The following is a 19,375-nucleotide window of genomic DNA, read 5'->3' on the forward strand; positions in this document are numbered from 1 at the left end:
CTTATGTGGCCAACAAATATGCGAAAAAAAGCTCATCATCACTGCAAATCAAAACCACAATGAGATATCATCTCACGCCAGTTAGAATGGCAATCATTAAAAAGTCAGGAAACAGATGCTGGAGAGGATGTGGAGAAATAGGAACGCTTTTACCCTGTTGGTGAGAGTCTAAATAAAACCACTGGGAAGATAATGTGGCGATTCCTCAAGAATCTAGAACCAGAAATACCATTTCACTCAGCAATTCCATTATTGGGTATATACCCAAAGGATTATAAATCATTCCACTATAAAGACACATGCACACATATGTTTATTGCGGCACTGTCCACAATAGCAAAGACTTGAAACCAATCCAAATGCCGTCAATGATAGACTGGATAAAGAAAATGTAGCACATAGACACCATGGAATACTACGCAGCTGTAAAAGAGGATGAGTTCATGTCCTTTGCAGGAACATGGATGAAGCTGGAAACCATCACTCTCAGCAAACTAACATAGGAACAGAAACCAAACACCACATGTTCTCACTCGTAAGTGAGAGGTGAACAATGAGAAAACATGGACACAGGGAGGGGAACATCACACACCAGGGCCAACCAGGGGCTGGGGGGCTAGAGGAGGGATAGCATTAGGAGAAATGCTAATAATAATGTAGATGATGAGTTGATGGCTGCAGCAAACCACCATGGCACATGTACACCTATGTAACAAACCTGCACATTCTGCACATATGTACCAGAAGTATAATAATAATAATAATAATAATAATAATAAAAAGAATCCTGTTCCAAGCAAAAAGAAGAATGTGAAGAAATATAAGTGTGGAAAACATGACGTGTGAAAATAGATCAGCTTGGTCAATGGATTGAAATTGTGTAATATCCAAAAGAGTGATGCAGAACTACCTAGACCAGAATGGAAAGACATCTTACATAGCTAGAGGCATACCTTGTTTTACTGAGTTTTGCTTTATTGCACTTTGCAGATATTATGTTTGTTACAAGTTGAAGGTTTGTAGCAACCCTGGGTCAAGCAATCTATCAGTGCCATTTTTACAACAGCACGTGGTCACTTTGTGTCTGTAGATCACATTTTTGTAATTCCTGCAATATTTCAAACTTTTTCAGTATTATTTATTTGTTAGGGTGACTTATGATAGTGATCTTTCATGCTGTAATTGTTTTGGGGTGCCATTAACACACCCCATACAAGATGGTGAACTTGATTAATAAATATTGTGTGTTTGATTGCTTCGCTGAAAAAAAAATCATCTTTTACTTAGTAAAAGCAGTATAGAATCATCTTCCTTAATAAGAAAAATCATTTATTCTGGCATGGAAAATAAAAACCTAAGCTCAGACCTTGGACAGCTATTAATTACAAAGAAAAATGAGAAAATAGCATACCTTAAACATAACGGTTTATTTAAAATATATAAATTTATTAATAAAATCTTAAATAATACTCAATTCTATGCAAGTGTACCAAATGTTATTTTCATTCTCAATAACATCTCACACAATAGATAGCTCAACTGAGTAAAGGTTATATATTTTCATTTTTGCTAAACAATCTCCATTTAAAACAAATATACTGCTAGCTGTCTATATGTAAACAGGAAGGACTAATACTTCTAGACAAAGTAAATATTATTAAAATAAGATATTTCAATCAATTTTAGACCAACCATAGTTTTGAATAGCAGACAGTATAAAACATAACATCACCCTTCATTCAAACCAAAATCTCAAACTTTTGGGTTATATATTTCTTCAAGTTATAGGTCATTTATTGTCAAAATAATAATCCTTTGATATTTTCTTAAACAGATGAAATTTGCTTTCTTTTCCTAGGGAAATGCCAGACTATAGTGATAACTAAGAAATATGATTAAATTAGTTTAATTACTTGATGTTGACTTAAGTCACTGCTCTTTAATGCAAAAACTGCCACTTGCAATTAATGATTGTTGGTACTGCTTCAATTGATCAAATGTCTAACACACAGAAAACATTCAAAGAAGTTCTGTGTATCTTACAGTAATTCAGTGGAGAAGTCTTGTCCCAGGGGTACGTAAATCTGAAGTACAAGAAACCTCTGGATCAATCCAACTAGAATGAGAGAGGAAAATACACACTGAAATGTTCAAAGCATTTATACGTGCATATAAACAAATACAATCACACACCATCAACAAGCTGAAGCTTTTAGCATTTCGGTAATACACAGAACTGCAATAGCACTACCTATGAGTTACAACCTCATTACGAAAGCAAAAAAATTGATGAAAATAAAATCAAACTCACAACAAATGTTGTCTTTTAAAGTCCCATCTGTGGCCTTGGTGAAATCTTTATTAAAATTTTAAAAATAATAAGTTTTTATTTATTATTTTTATTAGGTTGGAAGAGAATGTACACATAGAGCTGCATTCAACAGAGACATAAAATTGAACTATAAATTCCCTTCAAGGCAGCCATAAAAGCATGTCGCAATTATTTTTATTCACTGGCAGTTTTAACTGTACTAAACAACTTAATAAAAAACAATAGATCAAGAAAAACAATTCTAATTATGACAACTACAACTGAAGGTTTGATGAGCCATAGCTAATTCATATGTGTCCACAATGAGATGAATAGGGGAACATATTTTCATTTATACCTTTTGCTAATTAACATATATTTAATTAATTTAATGTTCACTGAGAACTGATAGCTTTTATTCCCTATTACTAGCTTCATCTGGATTAAAAATGTTTGCAGAGAAACCAGTCCCTATAGTACTTTTGACAGCTGAATTCTACAACTGCTTAAAAAAATCAGCTGATTTTATATTACCTCTCCAGACCTGTTCACTTAATGCCTTTCCTCTTAGGTTTTGAACTTTTGCTTGATCTCTCAATTATGGTGCTCTTAACAGATGTTTTTAGTATGACACTTCCTAAAACACGCAACTTAAAAATATATTTTCCTGCTGCGGGACTTTGGGTAGAAAATGGAGACGTCTTCATTTATCTGTGAACCTCTCCTACAAAGCCAATAGTACAGACCAACACATGGATTAAAAACAAAAAAAGGCAACTGGTCTAAAACTCATGCTATTTTATGTTATTCCAACGTAGTAAGCTTAACAAATTAAGGGATTTTAAAGTAACAACACATTTTTGGATAGTCTATATAAAGAACTTCTGGTTTATGATTTCCATTTTGCAACCTTCCTGAACAACTTACACAGTTCCTATGTTTTATCCCAAATTTACTTTCTAAACAATAGACATATTTGATAAAATATGCATAACATTTTCATCAAACATACAGGGATAACTTTTACTTAAAAGTACTAAGCTTCTGCTTAGTACATTCCAGAGGGCCCTCAGTAGTGTAAGAAATGTAGCAGAAATAAGAGATCACAGGCTTTGACCCTAGAAAATTCTCTAGAAATCTGATTTTACCATATTTATGTGAAAAGCCAGTGAGGCCACCAGAGCTCTGGTCTACAAAAGCAAAGTGAGATACCAAAATGAGGCCAACTTAAATAAACCATCCTCAATCAATCTCTCTTGCATCTTGCATTGATTGGCCCCACAGTATTTTTCCATTGCACAATGGCCTCTGTAAATAGAGCTGAGAGAACAGCAGGATAAGTGAAATCAGTCTTTAAAAGAGGTCCCTAATTTATGTCACAAATCTCACTGAATCAGCACTGTTCTCTTCAAACACAAAGAGTTACACACATAGGGCATTTTTATATGAGCATTTTTAGATATAAAAGAGTTCTACACTCAAAAAAAGAAAGCTTTGTAATTCAACTTTCTCACATATAGAAGCCCTAGTTTCCAAAAGGCTTCACTTCTAAGATTAAAAGAAATATGACGATACCATATGGTGATGATCTGACAAAAAAAAAGTACTTTAATAACATTTGACACAGACTGATCCTGTGTGTCAGATGCTAAATAAATTCTATAGTAACATTTATTTTCCAGTGGCTTAGTATATTTAAACTGACTATTCATGTCTACATTATATTTAAAATCACTCTAAGTATTGTTGAATGTGGAAATTGTTAGTCAAAAATGTCCATCAAGAACATAAAATTCATAAAAATTTAGTTTCTTCCTGAAATATGCAGCTTTTTACAGTTTTATAATCTGTTGTCTGTCAGAAACAAACTACTTATTTTTTTCTTCCACTTCAACAAACAAAACAGGAATCAGTTATCCGTTCATTATGGCCTATTCCATATCCTTCGAGCAAATTAGAAAACCTGTGTGGGCCCTTTTACTTTTCATCTGTAAAACTGGGTTAATAGTTCAGATTCATAACTCATAGGATTATTTATATGGATTAAATTAGGTCTATCATGCAACAAAGATTACTGAGCACCTACTACATATAAGACTCAATGCTGAAGTTTTTGCAGTAGATGAGACATACATGGTCTCTGCCCTTTTGGAGTTTATATTCTAGCTCCATGAAGAAGGTCAGGGTGCTATGAAAGCATATAACCCAGGTTCCTTGCAGGGGAAGAGGATGATTAGTGAAGATTTTCTTGAAGGACAAGCATTACAACTCAGCTGGGATGAATACACAGGAATTGACTGGGCAAGCAAGATGGGTGTAGGAGAGAGGAACAAATGTTGCTGGCAGAGGGAGTACTCCATCCTATTATGGAAAAGGATGGAGTAGGTTGGATAAACCTAAAAAGGGCTTAATGGGCTGGTAGGAGAGACAGAAGAGGAAATGCAGCAGGAGATGGGTCTGGCAAAGTAGAGAGGAACCCAATTATGTGGGGTCTTAAAGACCATGTGAAGAATATAAGTCATCCTAAAATCAATGGTAAACCATTTGTACATTCATTCATTTATTCAACAAAGATTTACTGAATGTCTATTCTGGGGGAAAAATGCTCTAGGTAGAGGGTACAGTCTGTGCATGGGTGCCAACATGATAGTGCACTGGACTATGTTTCAAAACAGCAATGGGACCTGTATGGTTGCAACAGCATAAACAAGAAAAGGAGTAATAGGAAATAGGTCAGAATTAAGAAGGGCACCAGATATTGCAGAGTCCTACAGGTTTTTGGGTTTTAATCTGAGAGAGACAGGACATTTTTAGTGGAGGAGTAACATTACTTTGACCCTAGAAAATTCTCTAGAAATCTGATTTTACCATATTTATGTGAAAAGCCAGTGAGGCCACCAGAGCTCTTGTCTACAAAAGCAAAGTGAGATACCAAAATGAGGCCGACTTAAATAAACCATCCTCAATCAATCTCTCTTGCATCTTGCATTGATTGGCCCCACAGTATTTTTCCATTGCACAATGGCCTCTGTAAATAGAGCTGAGAGAACAGCAGGATAAGTGAAATCAGTCTTTAAAAGAGGTCCCTAATTTATGTTTCTTACAATTTAAAAGTATTACTCTGGCTGCTAATTTGAACCAGACTGTAATAGAGAGGCCAAGTCAGAAACAGGGAGACCAATTAGGTTACTACAGTAATCCAAGCATGAGATAATGGTGGCTTTGACCAGTAGCACTGGAGGTACCAAGTGATCAGACTTTCAACCTATTTTAAACATAGTGCCAACAAGACCTTCCAGATAGACTGAACGAAGAGAAAGAAATATCAAAGCTGATTTAAAAGGTTTTTTCCTAAGCAAATGAAAAGATAAGTTGCTAACAGAAGAAATGGGGCAGCCTGCAGGAGGAGGAATTTCGAGGAGTAAAGACCAGAAGTTAGGCTTTGGACATACTACATTTCAGCTGTCCAAGCGTAGAAATGTCAAGTAAGTAAGATGATATTCAAGAAGACTAGAGTTTAGGAGAGAAGTCTGAGCTGGAAATGTAAGCTAGAGTAAGACAGAGATGGCATTTAAATCCATGAGCTGGAAGTTGATAACCAAGGGAGTAAGTGTAGATACAGTGCCAAGGACTGAGTCCAGGGATGCTGCAACATTAATTCAAGTTGGGGAAAAGAGGAAGAACCACAAAAGGAGGCTAAGAAAGAAGAACAGTGAAATGGGAAGAAAACTAGGAGTACGGACATCTTGGGTCTGAGTGAGGAAAGTTATGAAGCAGGTGTCAACTTTCTCAAATGCTGCTAATATGTGAAGTAAGATGAGGGCTGAGAACTGTCCACTGGATTCAGGAAAATAGAGGCAGGTCAAAACCATTGACAGGTTTTAAACAGAGGAAGTCATGACAAGATAAAAATGATACTAAAGTGGGGGCCCGAGGAGGCCTGGGGACACCTCATAAAGGTGACCTCATCCTCCAGAGCACCTGAAATGCAGAACAATGCCAGGCTTCAGGGATGCTACTCCCCCAAGACACATCATTTGATTCAGATGCCACAGGCAGAGAAAACAATGATTTCAAACACGAGCCTCCAACAGAAAGCTCTGAAGAAGACCTCCAAATGATATATGTTTATGTGTAACAGAGCTGCTTCTCATATGGGCAACTCTATATAATGTGTTCTAGAGTGAAGAGCAGCAGGGATTTATTTATTTAGCTGGTGGAGGGTTTACTCAAGCCTCATTATCAAGGCCAGCTGGTTACAATGAAAAATTATGACCCAAATTGTCATAGCTTCATAGTACAGCAAATTTAACACACTTATTGAATGCCAACCATGGACCAGGCACTAAGTTAAGGGTACAAAGAAGATGATTCAGGAAGATCCCTGCCCTAGAGAAGTGCACAGTCTGATAAGTAATATTACAATTTCCTTTATTTTATGTGTTTGAGATCCTCAAATACAAGTTAAATCAGAAATCTTATTTTTTAAAATGAAAAGTTAAACATACTTAATTTCATTACTAAACTTTCTTTCTAAGTAGTACCTAATACAGTCGGAAACACAAATAGGGTACCTAATGTCAAGTTTGCATAAATAAACTGGATGTTTACTCTTAAAATAGGAATACATAATGGTAATTGAATTTAGAAATGTTAATTAAAAGCCAATTATCTATTCAAGGCATGTCATTTAATTTAAATTTAACCATACAAACTTCACATAGAAGGTCGTTTTACACAAGTAAAAACAGCTATAAATTTCTTTTATCAAAAATTCCAAATAATTAACCTTAAAGGCATTAGTGCAGGGCAGACTATATAAACTGTTTCATTCGTTACAGTGCTACATGTGATATAGAAAAGTCAGATTAACTTTTAATTATAAGGCATTGTACAAGAAATACATTAAAAGATTCTTCTGTTTTTTTACAATTAAAACCATCATCTTTCCATTTAAAAAAGTAATTACGACACATTAAACTTGGTTTGTTTCTTAAAAAAAAAACCTCAGATAAAAATGGAAAAGCAGAGCTTGTATTTAATCATTCAGCCTTTAGTAGAGGAGGAATCTTTCTCAGCATCAAGTGAGAAAGGTTATTAAAAGTGATTGATTTTTATTAAGGTAACCATGTGCATTGATACTGAGGACACTAAATGAAAATACAGGTGGGCTTTATAAGTTAAGAAAAAAACAAAGGAACAATTGGCTTAGAACAAAGTCATGTTCTTGAAAGTCAAATGTATCTATCTGTCTTACAAAACCAATATCCTTAAAAAGATGTCCTGTGCCTCTTGTAAGAAGATGAAACTACAGTGTCAGACAGGTTTCCCTGGATCATCTTAGTTCACCTCATTTATAAGTATAAATATATATGGAAATGCAAAACCCTACTATTACAGACAGAAACACACACACACACACACATGCAGAAACTATTAGGAAAGCATAATCTTTAAGTGGCAGTAAATTAAAAATTATTTTTAATGATGGTTATCTCTTCTTTTTTTTCCAGTCTCTTTCTTAGTTTAGAAAGAAACAGTGGCAAACCACTTTAAAATAAATCATCTTTCACCTATAACTTATATGGCTAGTTTGTGTCTTGGAAATCTAAAATATGCATGTAGTAGCTTGAAATGGTACATAAAGCACAGAACCTATATAAGTTTAGAAAACTGAATTAAAATCAGGTACCAACAACAGGTCTTTTTATGGAGCTTCATGCATGGTAGGTATTTGATAAATGTTCTAATGAATGAAAGAAGGAATAAGTAAATGATGAAAGTAAAAAACAACTATTTATATTTGCTAAATCACCTGAAATTTATATTTAAAAATAGGACATAGTTGATGAAAACTCTAGTTAATTGTTCTGATAAATCATATTCCTTAAATCAATCAGTTTACTCAAGGTCTAATTTAGTGGCAGAGCCCTGAATTGTAACCCTATCTCTGTTCATAACTGGGCTTCTGATAAATCTGGGTTATCTCTCAGGGTCTCTTCTGCTTTGAAATGCTGATTTTGATTTCTGAAGTAAATAAGAATTGAAATAGATTCTTTGGGTTTTTGTTAAATCACATATTCATACATATATTTTAATTATGATTAATATTAAAAGGTAATAAGCATATGAGTTGACATGTCACCAAATTATGCTTTATATCTTCTTTCTGATACATTTTTTCTCACAAATTAATTTCTTGTAATTTAGGAATCCTGATTTTATTTCCGTTTAGCTCTGATGAGGAACCAAGCTCAGTCTGTTAATTTGTAAAAGACCTTTTATGAGGATGAAAAGAGTTCATAAATATTAAATGTTTACAAAGCTCCCGGCATATAGTAAGTGCTCAATAAATGCTATTATCATCATAATTAATGGCTGCCAAGTACTCTTCTAAATCTTCTTTAAGATACTACTAGATTTCTAGAAGATGGTGAGGTAGAATATATTTTTTAAAAGGCCTAGCATACTGCCCAGCATACAATTGCCCTCTAAATTAAAAAAAAAAAAATTATATCACCTTATATAAACAGATGTCAGTAGAAGTCATACTAATATGCCTGTTTATGAGACATAAAAGCATAATTTTGCATACAAAAAGTTAAGTTTCAATATTAAAAATATTACTTACGGATTTGCTTATTCTCCTTTGGTAATTGAATTTTGTTTGTTTGGCTGCTGCCTTCCAGGACAAACACAAAACTTTTAACTTCTTTATCAAACTCCTATAGAACAAAATGAAAACAGTAGCTATCACAGGATATTTTACTTGGCTTCTACTATAAAATTGAAACTTCAGATCTACAGGGGAAAAAACATCCCATAACCAAAAACTTAAAAGCAGGCTCAGGCCTTAGTACTTTTATTCTGAGACTTCTTGGAAACTAGAATACAGAAGCATGGTGAAAAGACAAAGAGCAAGGGCATTCAAGGTCTGGACTGGAAAGTGACTGAAATTATGGATGATGGATTCTGGGCTGGAGAGAAAAGGAAGATAAAGAAAATAAATAAATTAATAAATTAATTAAACAAAATAAAACACAGGAAAAGCGGAATAGTCAATGGCCTAAAGGTCCCAACTTAGTTGAAGAACAGAGTGGAGTAACTGAGCAAGGACCTTAAGAATAAAGAGTGGGGGCAGAAAGGGATATTTTAATGTCTCACTTAGTAACTTCAGAGGTCCTACAGTTTGTGGTGATAAGGACCAGGGTAAGACAGTAGGGATGAATGCTGAAGTAGAGTGGAAGGAGTTGTTAAAGATGAAGAAATCAAGAAACTGAGAAGCCCAGGACTTGGAGAGATTTTTCTTATAGATATTGAAGTCATCTAAAATTATATATAGCAGGGCATGGAGTACAGAGAAAGGTTATGACCTGTGTGCCAAAGTCTTAGACAACTGAAGAGTGGTGTCGAGGACAGCTGCAGCCAACAATGTCATGAAAGGGTTTTGGAGTGAAAGAATAGGAAAAACAGTTGTGAAATTTGATCAAGCCCTTTCTTCTATAACCTTCACTCCCATTTCTTCCCCTGATATACGTGGCTCTAATTTCTAACACTTACTTTCCAAATCACAGATGGACTGCCAAGGATCTTCCATTTTGCTCCAGGATTTTTTCCTTGAGCACTGAAAATTTCAACAAATGCACCTCCCTAAAAAATGAAAACAAAATATTTAAAGTAAAAGACAATGCTAATGAGGAAGTATTATCCATCACAGAGTCTATAACCAGTGTTGCTGGCATCTGTCAGTTAAGCTGATCTGGGATGAAACATTATCCCTGTTACTACTCCTACTTTATACGTTGATTGTATCTAAACCACAACCATTCTGATTTGGGTCACCTTGGATTAATGGTTTAAAGAATCTATTTTTAAAATATGACAAACATTAAATAAATTGTGCCATACAAACCCGACAGTATCTCAGTGGGGGACTCATTTACTTGACACGTACAGATCATTGCAAACATAAAATGTTTTGCAACCCCCACTAAAGGGTTTAAATCCAATTCTTGAATCAGGCCAATACATTCAGGTAGTTATCTCTGAATACAAGTTTTCTAATCATACTGACTGGGGCTCCAACACCGGCTTTTTAACTATCTGACCTTGGAGTTATTTAACTTCTTGATTCTCCATCTGTAAAATGGGTTGTTGGATTACATAAGATACTAAACATCAAACCTCCAGCACAATACTGAGCTCCCGGCAGGGGCTCAACAGCACCACCAGAGATTATTCAAAAAATGGGGAGAGAAATTAAATAGTTTAGTACCGGTCAATAAAAAGGCCTGGGAGGCATTTGGGAAGTCCTATTTTGAACATTTCTACAAGATATTTTTATATATGTAATACAAATTAATGTGCAGATCTAGAAAATCTGTACAAGAGAATATCAAATATTGTTTCTACAGACAGCCTACTGGTTCCCCATTGTAAACATGAGAACATGGAAGGACACACTTACGTAAGCACACTGAATATATTACTGAAGGTCCATAAGCTTTAATTATTTAAGAAAGGGAAATTAAATAATTATCTCTGAGGAAGAATTTATCACAAAAAAATGAGAATCTGATGAGGACTAAATATGGTTTGAATTATAAACAATATGTGAGCAAGTCTAATTTCTGTACGGAATTTCCACCTTTTAATTTTCCTCAGTAATATAAAGATATTTTTGCCTCTGAGTTTTAACACACAATCACTTGAAGGTGAGACATTTAATGTCTTCTTCCTTAGGCGGTATTATGTGCAAACTGTGTATGGGATAGAATTACTATAGCTTGTGAGGGCAGGTCATTTTTCACCATGAATTTTAAATTTGAGACAGCTAGTTGTTTTAAAAGAAAAAAGTCCTCATACTTGGTGAGACAGCAAACTGTCCCTGCTGCTTTTTGCTTTCCCATGTTCTCCAAGTTTCCTGTAGTGGGTATATGCCTTTTTTGATCATATACTTTACCTGTAAGAAGTGAGACAAACTCTCTAAAAGTGGTCTAGCCCAATTAGTGATAACGAATGGGACAGAAGAAAGAGAACTGCAGACTACTCCGACAGCACTCATAAGGAGGCAGGTAGTGTTGGGTGAATGAAAAGGCAGAAGCAATAAAGAGGTGGAGATGGGTGAAGAACTGATTAGATACAGCCAAAAACGTTCAACAGAACAGCAGGACTAGCATGGTAAGCAGACTGTAAACAAGGAGTGTAACCTCTCGCAGAGGCGAGGACAGGAGAGCAGGAAGGGAGGTGTTCAGTGAGGTGAGGAAAGCAGGTCACTGAGACACTCTAGGATATTCAAAGTGACTGAGGACGACCCAGAAGCAGGGTTTCTCCAAGTGTGATCCTTGGACCCCTTGCATAGGAATCACTTGGGGGAAGTAGTTAAAAATGTAAATCAAGTGACCCTCATCTACAGATTCGGATTCACCAGATCTGGGATGAGGGTCAGGAAATCTGCATGTTAACAAGTACCCTAAGAAATCCTGATGTACTCCAAGGTCTGAGATTCACTGACTCCCAGTTCTGGAAAAATAAAACAGCACATAGCCAAAGTGCTTTCCTTCTTGATGTAACAATGCATGCGTTTACTCATTCACTCTTGTAAATCGCTTCTGAGATGCCAATGTTGCAGGAATACTGAGTCTCCAAGGCGCTTGTTAAAACTTAAGATTTCTGGGCCCTACCCTCAAGATTCTGATTCAGAGGTTTCAGTGGGGCCTAAGATCTGCATTTTAAGTAGACTCACAATTAATTCATATACCTTAAGAAACACTGAGTTGGAGAGTGAACAAAAGCCAAATCATACGCCTAGACATTGGTACTTTTCCTTTCTCTCTGGGCCAATAGCATTCACCCACTAATTCTGTCTTACCCCGGAAAAAGACCGCATTATGGGGATAGAGGGTGCACTGTATCCTCACCCCGATCACGGCCTACTTCATGTAAGAGGAGAAAGGTATAGACAAGTTGGAGAACCGTTTCGGGTTACCTGGTACTCATTTTTGAACATTCCCGAAGGGGGCCCAGGGCTTGGGGGGCACAGAGTTCAGGGTTTCCAGCGAGTGGCGTGACCCGGACGGCTGGAAATCGGCCGGCGGGAACCCAGGAGCCCGACGGGTGGGGAAGGGCTTTGTGCTTGGCCCCGACTTGGGCAAGCTCTTCTCACTCCCTCTGGCCCCCGGTCAGCTCCATCTCCGGCCCTCGACCAGCACCATTGCGGCTGCAGCCTCCGGGGTGCCCGGGTCTGGGCAGGGCGCAGCTGCCTGTACTGACTCCTGGTCGTCCCTGGGGAGTGATTGTGTGTGTAACCTACGTGACGGGGCGCCCAGTTGCGGAACCACAGACAACCGCCCGCCGGCCCAAGAAAGGCGGGCGCGCTCCCGCTGCCGCCCCACCCCAGAATCTGATCGCGAAAGGGCAGCGCCGAGCGCCACTAGCGTTCCGGCCGCGCCCATTGGTTCCCACCGGGCGCCTGCGCGTTGCGCTCTCTAGGCTTTTCGCCAACGGGCGCGGGATACGCGGTGACGTAGCGTTGCCCAGGCAACCGCGGGACTCCTAGAGAAATGGCGGGCGATCCAAACGGTGACCTGCACTCTCCTTAGGTCATGACCTCTGCCGGCTAAGAAGCCTAAACTCAGCGTGGATTAGGGCTATGCCAGGTACTGCACTCTTCTGTAGTACCTGTCGGCTTGGTCTCTCCTCTTGGTAAACACTGATAACTGGTAGGTTCCTGAGGGATACAGTCACGGACTCATGGAACCCTCACGCGGCCTTTGTTTAGAGGGTTCCCACATTTGGGTTCGTTGAGGCAGTAAGAGGGTCTGCTGGACCCTTCCATTGTTTCAGAAGACCCTAGGAAGCCAAGATTTTTTTGTTGAAAATAATAACTTTTTGAGACTAGCACTCGCTTAACTGTAACTGTTAAGTTATTTTATTTAGTTTCTAGATCAGAGCCACTTCTTACAGGGAAGGTACTATTGCCAATTTTTGGCTAAGGAGCTGTGGCTCAGAAAGGTTAAATGGCTTGGCCAAAGTCATATGGCACCAGTTAGGAATTCTTATCTGATGCTGTACTCATGGTTGAGTTAGGTCAATGGCATAGATTAATGCTAATCAGGTACCACTCATAAAGTCCCTGCTATAGGCTGAGTGGCTCACAGGTTCACAATTCTGTGAGGTAAGGGTTAGTCTCTTTTCATTTGAGAAGACTGAGATTCAGAGTTGATTAGGAATTTACTCAAGGATGCAATGTTGAGTTTCATTTATGTTTGAGTCTAAAGCCCAATATCATTCCACTTCACCCAAAAACCTCAAACATTTATTGTCCTGTCATATGCCAACTATTATGGATTATGTAAGGGCTACGAAAATGAATGCTATTCGGACCTGCTCCTTACCAAAGATAAGAAGAGCAGATAAGGAACAAACCTTCTTGAACATTCTAAGCCAAATAATAGATGGAAAGGAAATAGAGGTGGGGGTCATGGCACAGCTATACGTTGCGGTATGGTGTCTAGAATCCAGATTTCTTGATTTCTAGACCAGCAAACTTAGTTCAACAGCAGTTTCTTTTAAGTTTCTGTGCTGGAGGCTTTGACAATTATGATCAATAGACGTGGTCTCTGTCTTACAAGACTTACCTATGGGGGACATTTATCCGCTGATTCTTTTAACAGATAGTTTCTAGAAACATAAGATATTTCAAATACTATGCTAAGAGACTGGGTGTGCAGTGAATGGCCCTACCTTCATGGAGCTTACATAGGGGAGTGAGACAGATGATAAATAAAATAACAAATAATTACAACTTGTGATAAATATCATGAATTCAATCACAGGGAGCAACATTGGGTGAGTATATTAGTTTCCTGTGGCTGCTGTAACATTACCTCAAACGGAGTAGCTTAAAACAACAGAGGTTTATTCTCTCATAGTTCTGGAGGCCAGAAGTCCAAAATCAAAGTGTCAGTAGGGCCACACTCCCCCGGTGGCTTTAGAGAAGAATCCATTCTTTGTCTCATCCAGCTTCTGGTAGCTGTTGGCACCCCTTGAATTGTGGCTTCATTTGGAGGCCAGAAGTCTCAAATCAAAGTGTCAGTAGGGCCACACTCCCCTAGTGGCTTTAGAGGAGAATTCATTCTTTGCCTCATCAGCTTCTGGTAGCTGTTGGCACCCTTGAATTGTGGCTCCATTTCTCCAGTCTGTGTCTCACCTCCATAATCACATTGCCTTCTCCTTTTCTGTGTGTGTTTTCCCTGTGTGTCTCTTATAAAGAGGTTGTAATAGTATTTAGGGCCAACTTTGATAATCCAAGTCAATCTCTTTATTTCAAGATAATTTAATCATATCTCTAAAGACCAGTTTTTCCAAATAAGGAAACATTTACACGCTCCAGGGAGTTAATGTGAATATCTTTTTTGGGCAGCTGTTAATAATAAGGATGGCAAAAGGTATAATGAGAATCTGGAGAATCTAGGGAACATCTTAAGGTTTCTAACAATCTACTTGGGTCTCTGAAAAGGGTCTTTTGACACCGTAGTTGAAGTGAAATCCACAACTTTGCCCTACTTTATTTTCTTTCTTCCTCTTATGATTACATGAGTTAATTAATATGTTTATCATTTATCTACAACCAAAAGGGTAAATAACCTCAGTTTGTCAATGAAAAAATGAGCTACAGAATTGAAAAATGAACAATTACAGTGAATCAGTAAGTCTTATTATTACTCAGGTGTTTTTGGTTTTGATCACCTGTTTATTCAACTTAACACTAGAAGGAAACAGTGTCCATTTATTTCAATGTCCTCACTTCCTAAAGAGAAAGTAATAGTCCAAAGCCAAACATTGTCACCTGACTGTCCTAATTTCTGACAAGTTCAGGAGACTCAGAGTTGGATTTTCATTGGCAACTATGGTATAGTGCTTGTCCAGGCAATGCGCAAATCTGAAAGCTGGCCAAGTTCATCAGTGTTATTTTGCCTATGGTGAGAGCCACCATTAACAATGACAGTGGTAGCAATAAAGCAAAAATAAGAATGTGCAGTACTTTAACAGTATGAATTCAAAATCAGAGAAAGGAGGAAATCCAACTTTACAATAGCAAGTACTCTTCAATTTGATTGAATGCAAGCTATGAACAAAAGCTTGGATTTGACTGTGACTTCAAGGATATCTAGCAGAATTCTGAAAAAAAGAAAAAAAAGGAAAAAGCCAGCCTGCCCAAACAACTTGGCTTAAACCAAGTTAGTTATGTTCATTATAAAAGATAAACCAAGTTATTTATGTTCACTATAAAAGACAGTGAAACAATTTATGTAATTGCTACAATTTTTTAAGAAGTTGGTACATTTAGTAATTGCGTTAAATTGCTTAACTTAATTTGACTACATTAAGAATTAGTCACTTTACAAGCTGTAAAGTGCTTGTCTTTGTTCTATAAAGAAAGTGATTTGAAAAAAAGAAAGTAATTTGGTGGTATATTAATATTAAAGGATATTGGATAGTATTTAAAATGGAATAGACTAGAAACAGTTTTAAAGGGTGGCAGTCTTCGTATGCCAGTATAGCCATTCAACTTAGATGAGTATGATTATCAATTTGACAAGAAATAATATTCTTTTGAACTAAGAATGTACTGTATTTATCACAATATTGTTGTAGTTTTTATTTTGGTTACAGTACATAATCTAATTATTTGGCTAATGGGAAGAAATAAGATCTGTTTCATGAGAATTTGTTCTGCTGCACAGTAATCTAGAAATGTTTAATACTTGAAGGGTTATTTTAATTTTTTACACATTATGGAATAGCTTTATGAATGATAATGTTGAGTTGATAGGAAAGTTTTAAAACTGGGCCTATTTTATAGTTTTAAGCAAGAAAAATTAATGATACCAAAGTTATTCATTTGACAGTTGATTTGAAAATAGTAGTGTCTTCTTTTTTCCAGAAAGTATGGAATAGTGAAAGTTTTTGAGGGTTTTACTATTTTTAGATTTTCTCCTCAAATCGGTCTTTCCCCCTTCTTGGGTCCATGAGATCCTATGGGGACTATTTCTTGCCTGTACCCACAGATGACCAAGTACTTCAAAAGTCATGCATAAATGTAAAATTTCCAAAACCAGTTACCACTTGAAAGCTTTCTCAGGAAAACAAGACAAAACAAAAAAACTATCCCAGTAGTTTGATATTTAGGTATGAATACTTTACTAATAAAGTAGCTTTACATAGCAAGCACTTAGGTTTAAAAAAACGAACATTTGCCAAATACATCTTTGAAAGGAATAAATTAAGTGGATATTTAGTACTAATTTGTTTTGCAATGACATAAACGATCAAGGTTTTTAACAGAAAAGTTAGATCTAAGTAGCAAATTTTTCTTGCATAACTTTCTCTAACCTAAAGCCAGTTAGTGTTGATATGTGATAAAAGGGCTGTAGAAAACTGAATGTCTACATGAGAAAGAATGAAATTGGACTCTTGCTTTGCTTTTTAAATTTATATACATGAGTTAACTCAAAATGAATCAAAGACATAAGACCTAAAACTACAAAAGTCTTATAAGGAAACGTAAGGGGAAAACTCATGACATTGGACTTGGCATTGATTTCTTAACAACCTAGAGTAGATCCAGCTGCGTCTAGAGGTCAGAAACATCATCAGGTTTCCTTTCTCCACACTGCTTCCTCTCGGTTGGCTCAGTCCTTAGGCTGGCTCTCTTTAGGTTTACAAAATGGCTATAGCATTCTCAATTTTACATTCTAATACCACTAAATAGAGCATTTGGGGCTAAAGTCCTGAAGTTCACCTTCATTTGGATCAGTTTAGGTGATATGCCCATCTCTGAACTAAACACTTTGGTCAGATAAATATGCTTAAGGCTAGATTAAGTGCTTATTCTTAAACCAGTCCCTGCAAGCAAGGAGATGAGATATATTGATTGGTTGGGAATGGGGTATCACCAAAACATGTAACTAGGGAATGAGGAAGGATTGTTTCCCAAAGGAAACTCTGGGTCCTCTTCTAGGGAAGGAGGAAGATGGATATTGGGCAGCCAAAAGGAGATATCCACTATAATGATTTTTTTTTTTTTTTTTTTTTTTTTTTTTTTTTTACAAATAACAGACACCAGACATATTTTTAAAAAATTCTAACTATATGTGAATAATTTAATATGAAAGAAAGGTTCTCTAATATTCTTTAAATATTTGATGTACATATGTGTAATTCAAATATCATAGACCCTTTTCATTATCCCAGGATTTACATTAACTCTTAATATTCAAGCCTAGATTCTTTAAGCTCTTACCTGCTTAGTAACAGGAAATCCAATGTTATTGGATGCCCGTGTATTTCCAGGATCTTTAAGAGGATACTAAGTAGCCAGGAATCACTTGAATCACTTCGGAAATGAATACTTGACTGCATTTTTTTTTCAGACCAAACATTCTTATGAAGGATTCCACTTAGTTGCCACTGTTACCACTATTGCCAAAGAATACCTGCAATGTTTGAAGTTGTTGAAATTAGAATGTAACTGCTTTCTAATGCTAATGTCACCAGTGAAACAAAGACATCTGGGAACTGGCCTGACACAGCTAGGTTTTGGTGTTTTGTTATTGCTGTTGTTACTGAACACGAACAGTTTCACAGAATATCAATATCACACGAAGCCACTCTGTGACCATGATGAATCAAGATAAAAACATGAATATTGTCCAAATCAAAAAGATGACCAAACATTTCCCTATCCTGGTTAATATGAGTGACTGCTGCTTCTTTACCAATTATAGCTAAGCCTTACTTTATTCTTTCTGTCTTATATTAAGATTTCTTAATATTCCCAATCATTGAATTACCCTTGGTTCCTGACAGGACCCAATCCAGAGCAAAGCTCTGCTTTCCTAAACCCTCGCCTAAATCAACTAACATAAGCCCAAATCCTAAAATTAGTTCTAACATCCTCTTACTAGGATACCAAGGTTCCCCAATGGTATATTTTCTTCCTTGTTGCAATGAGTGATGAACCCAACTTCTTCCACTACTGATATATCCCTGATATTCTTTGACTGAGGGGCATTAACACCAGTAAATCTAGAATTTTGTGTTTTTATTCTTAGGAATCGAACGGAATGGTTATTGTGAATTTCACTCAGTTGCCAGGATTGGAAGAAGAAAAGCCTTTCTGCAAAATTATTTGAGCCCCAATATTCAGTGGTTAGCCATAAAGCTATTGCACTCAAATGATGCAGCTAGTCCAGACCTAACTCTGAAGCCCAGACCCCAACTGGAACTATTTAAATAAAGTGACCTACACTGTCGCCCTGAGTACCACTTACACTACCTACCATCATCATTGTCCATACTGATTTTTCGATGTATATCTTCTTTCATTTACCAAGGGAAAGATGTCTTTTCCAGGTAAGATAAGGTGTTTGGGGTGGGGAAGTCCCCACAGTGAAGCTGACTGGATCCCAAAGTTCTGTAATTTTTAAAAATTCACATACACATACATACACACACTCACAGGCCTATTCCACGAGGGTGGTTGAGTTGGGACAAGTTTGACTATTTGCCCTACCCATACCAATATTTTCCTATCATTTCAGGTCCTGTTACTCATCTAACTCATTGTATATTCTTCCTAATGGTGAATTCTTTTCTGAAGCCCTCCTAAAATCTGATTTTCCCAATTTTCTGTCAGTTAGGCATAGCTCTGCCAGGTAGGTGTACATATCTCAACAGAGTTTAAATATTTTTCTCCTGGGAGGCTCTTGGACCTTGTGAAAACCACCAGATGCAAATAGATATGTGTATGAAGGAATTCATACCAGTCCCCTAAAATATCTAATCCTAATTCAAATTAGCACACATAGAGAGGAGAGTTGTCCAACTCGGCTGTCCAAAAGCATCTGAGTTCCACCTCCACTCAAGTGCCCTAGTACTAGCTTATATTTCACCACCAAGAATACGTGCAGAAGAATGGGATTTCCTTCTCTCTTTTACCCTTTCTCACCCCATAGGAGGCAGATATTTTGTTTAGCATATTAAATACCATTGAACTAT

At 36.9% G+C, this 19,375-nt stretch overlaps 1 protein-coding gene across 3 annotated transcripts in view; it reads right to left on the bottom strand.

Moving 5' to 3' along the window:
* C1H3orf67 (chromosome 1 C3orf67 homolog) overlaps positions 1-12,739 on the bottom strand; it is a 317,333-nt gene extending 304,594 nt beyond the window's left edge. For all 3 annotated transcript variants that reach the window (XM_030927040.1, XM_030927037.1, XM_030927031.1), the window contains exons 1-4: positions 12,300-12,739; positions 9,872-9,961; positions 8,943-9,036; positions 2,044-2,116 (exon numbers count right to left, since the gene is read on the bottom strand). In XM_030927040.1, the coding sequence (XP_030782900.1) occupies positions 2,044-2,116; positions 8,943-9,036; positions 9,872-9,961; positions 12,300-12,320 (278 nt within the window). In that variant the 5' untranslated portion in view covers positions 12,321-12,739. The remainder of the gene's footprint in view (positions 1-2,043; positions 2,117-8,942; positions 9,037-9,871; positions 9,962-12,299) is intronic.
* Between the last annotated feature and the right edge of the window lie 6,636 nt (positions 12,740-19,375).

Source organism: Rhinopithecus roxellana, chromosome 1 (assembly GCF_007565055.1).
Source record: "Rhinopithecus roxellana isolate Shanxi Qingling chromosome 1, ASM756505v1, whole genome shotgun sequence".
NCBI lineage: Eukaryota > Metazoa > Chordata > Mammalia > Primates > Cercopithecidae > Rhinopithecus > Rhinopithecus roxellana.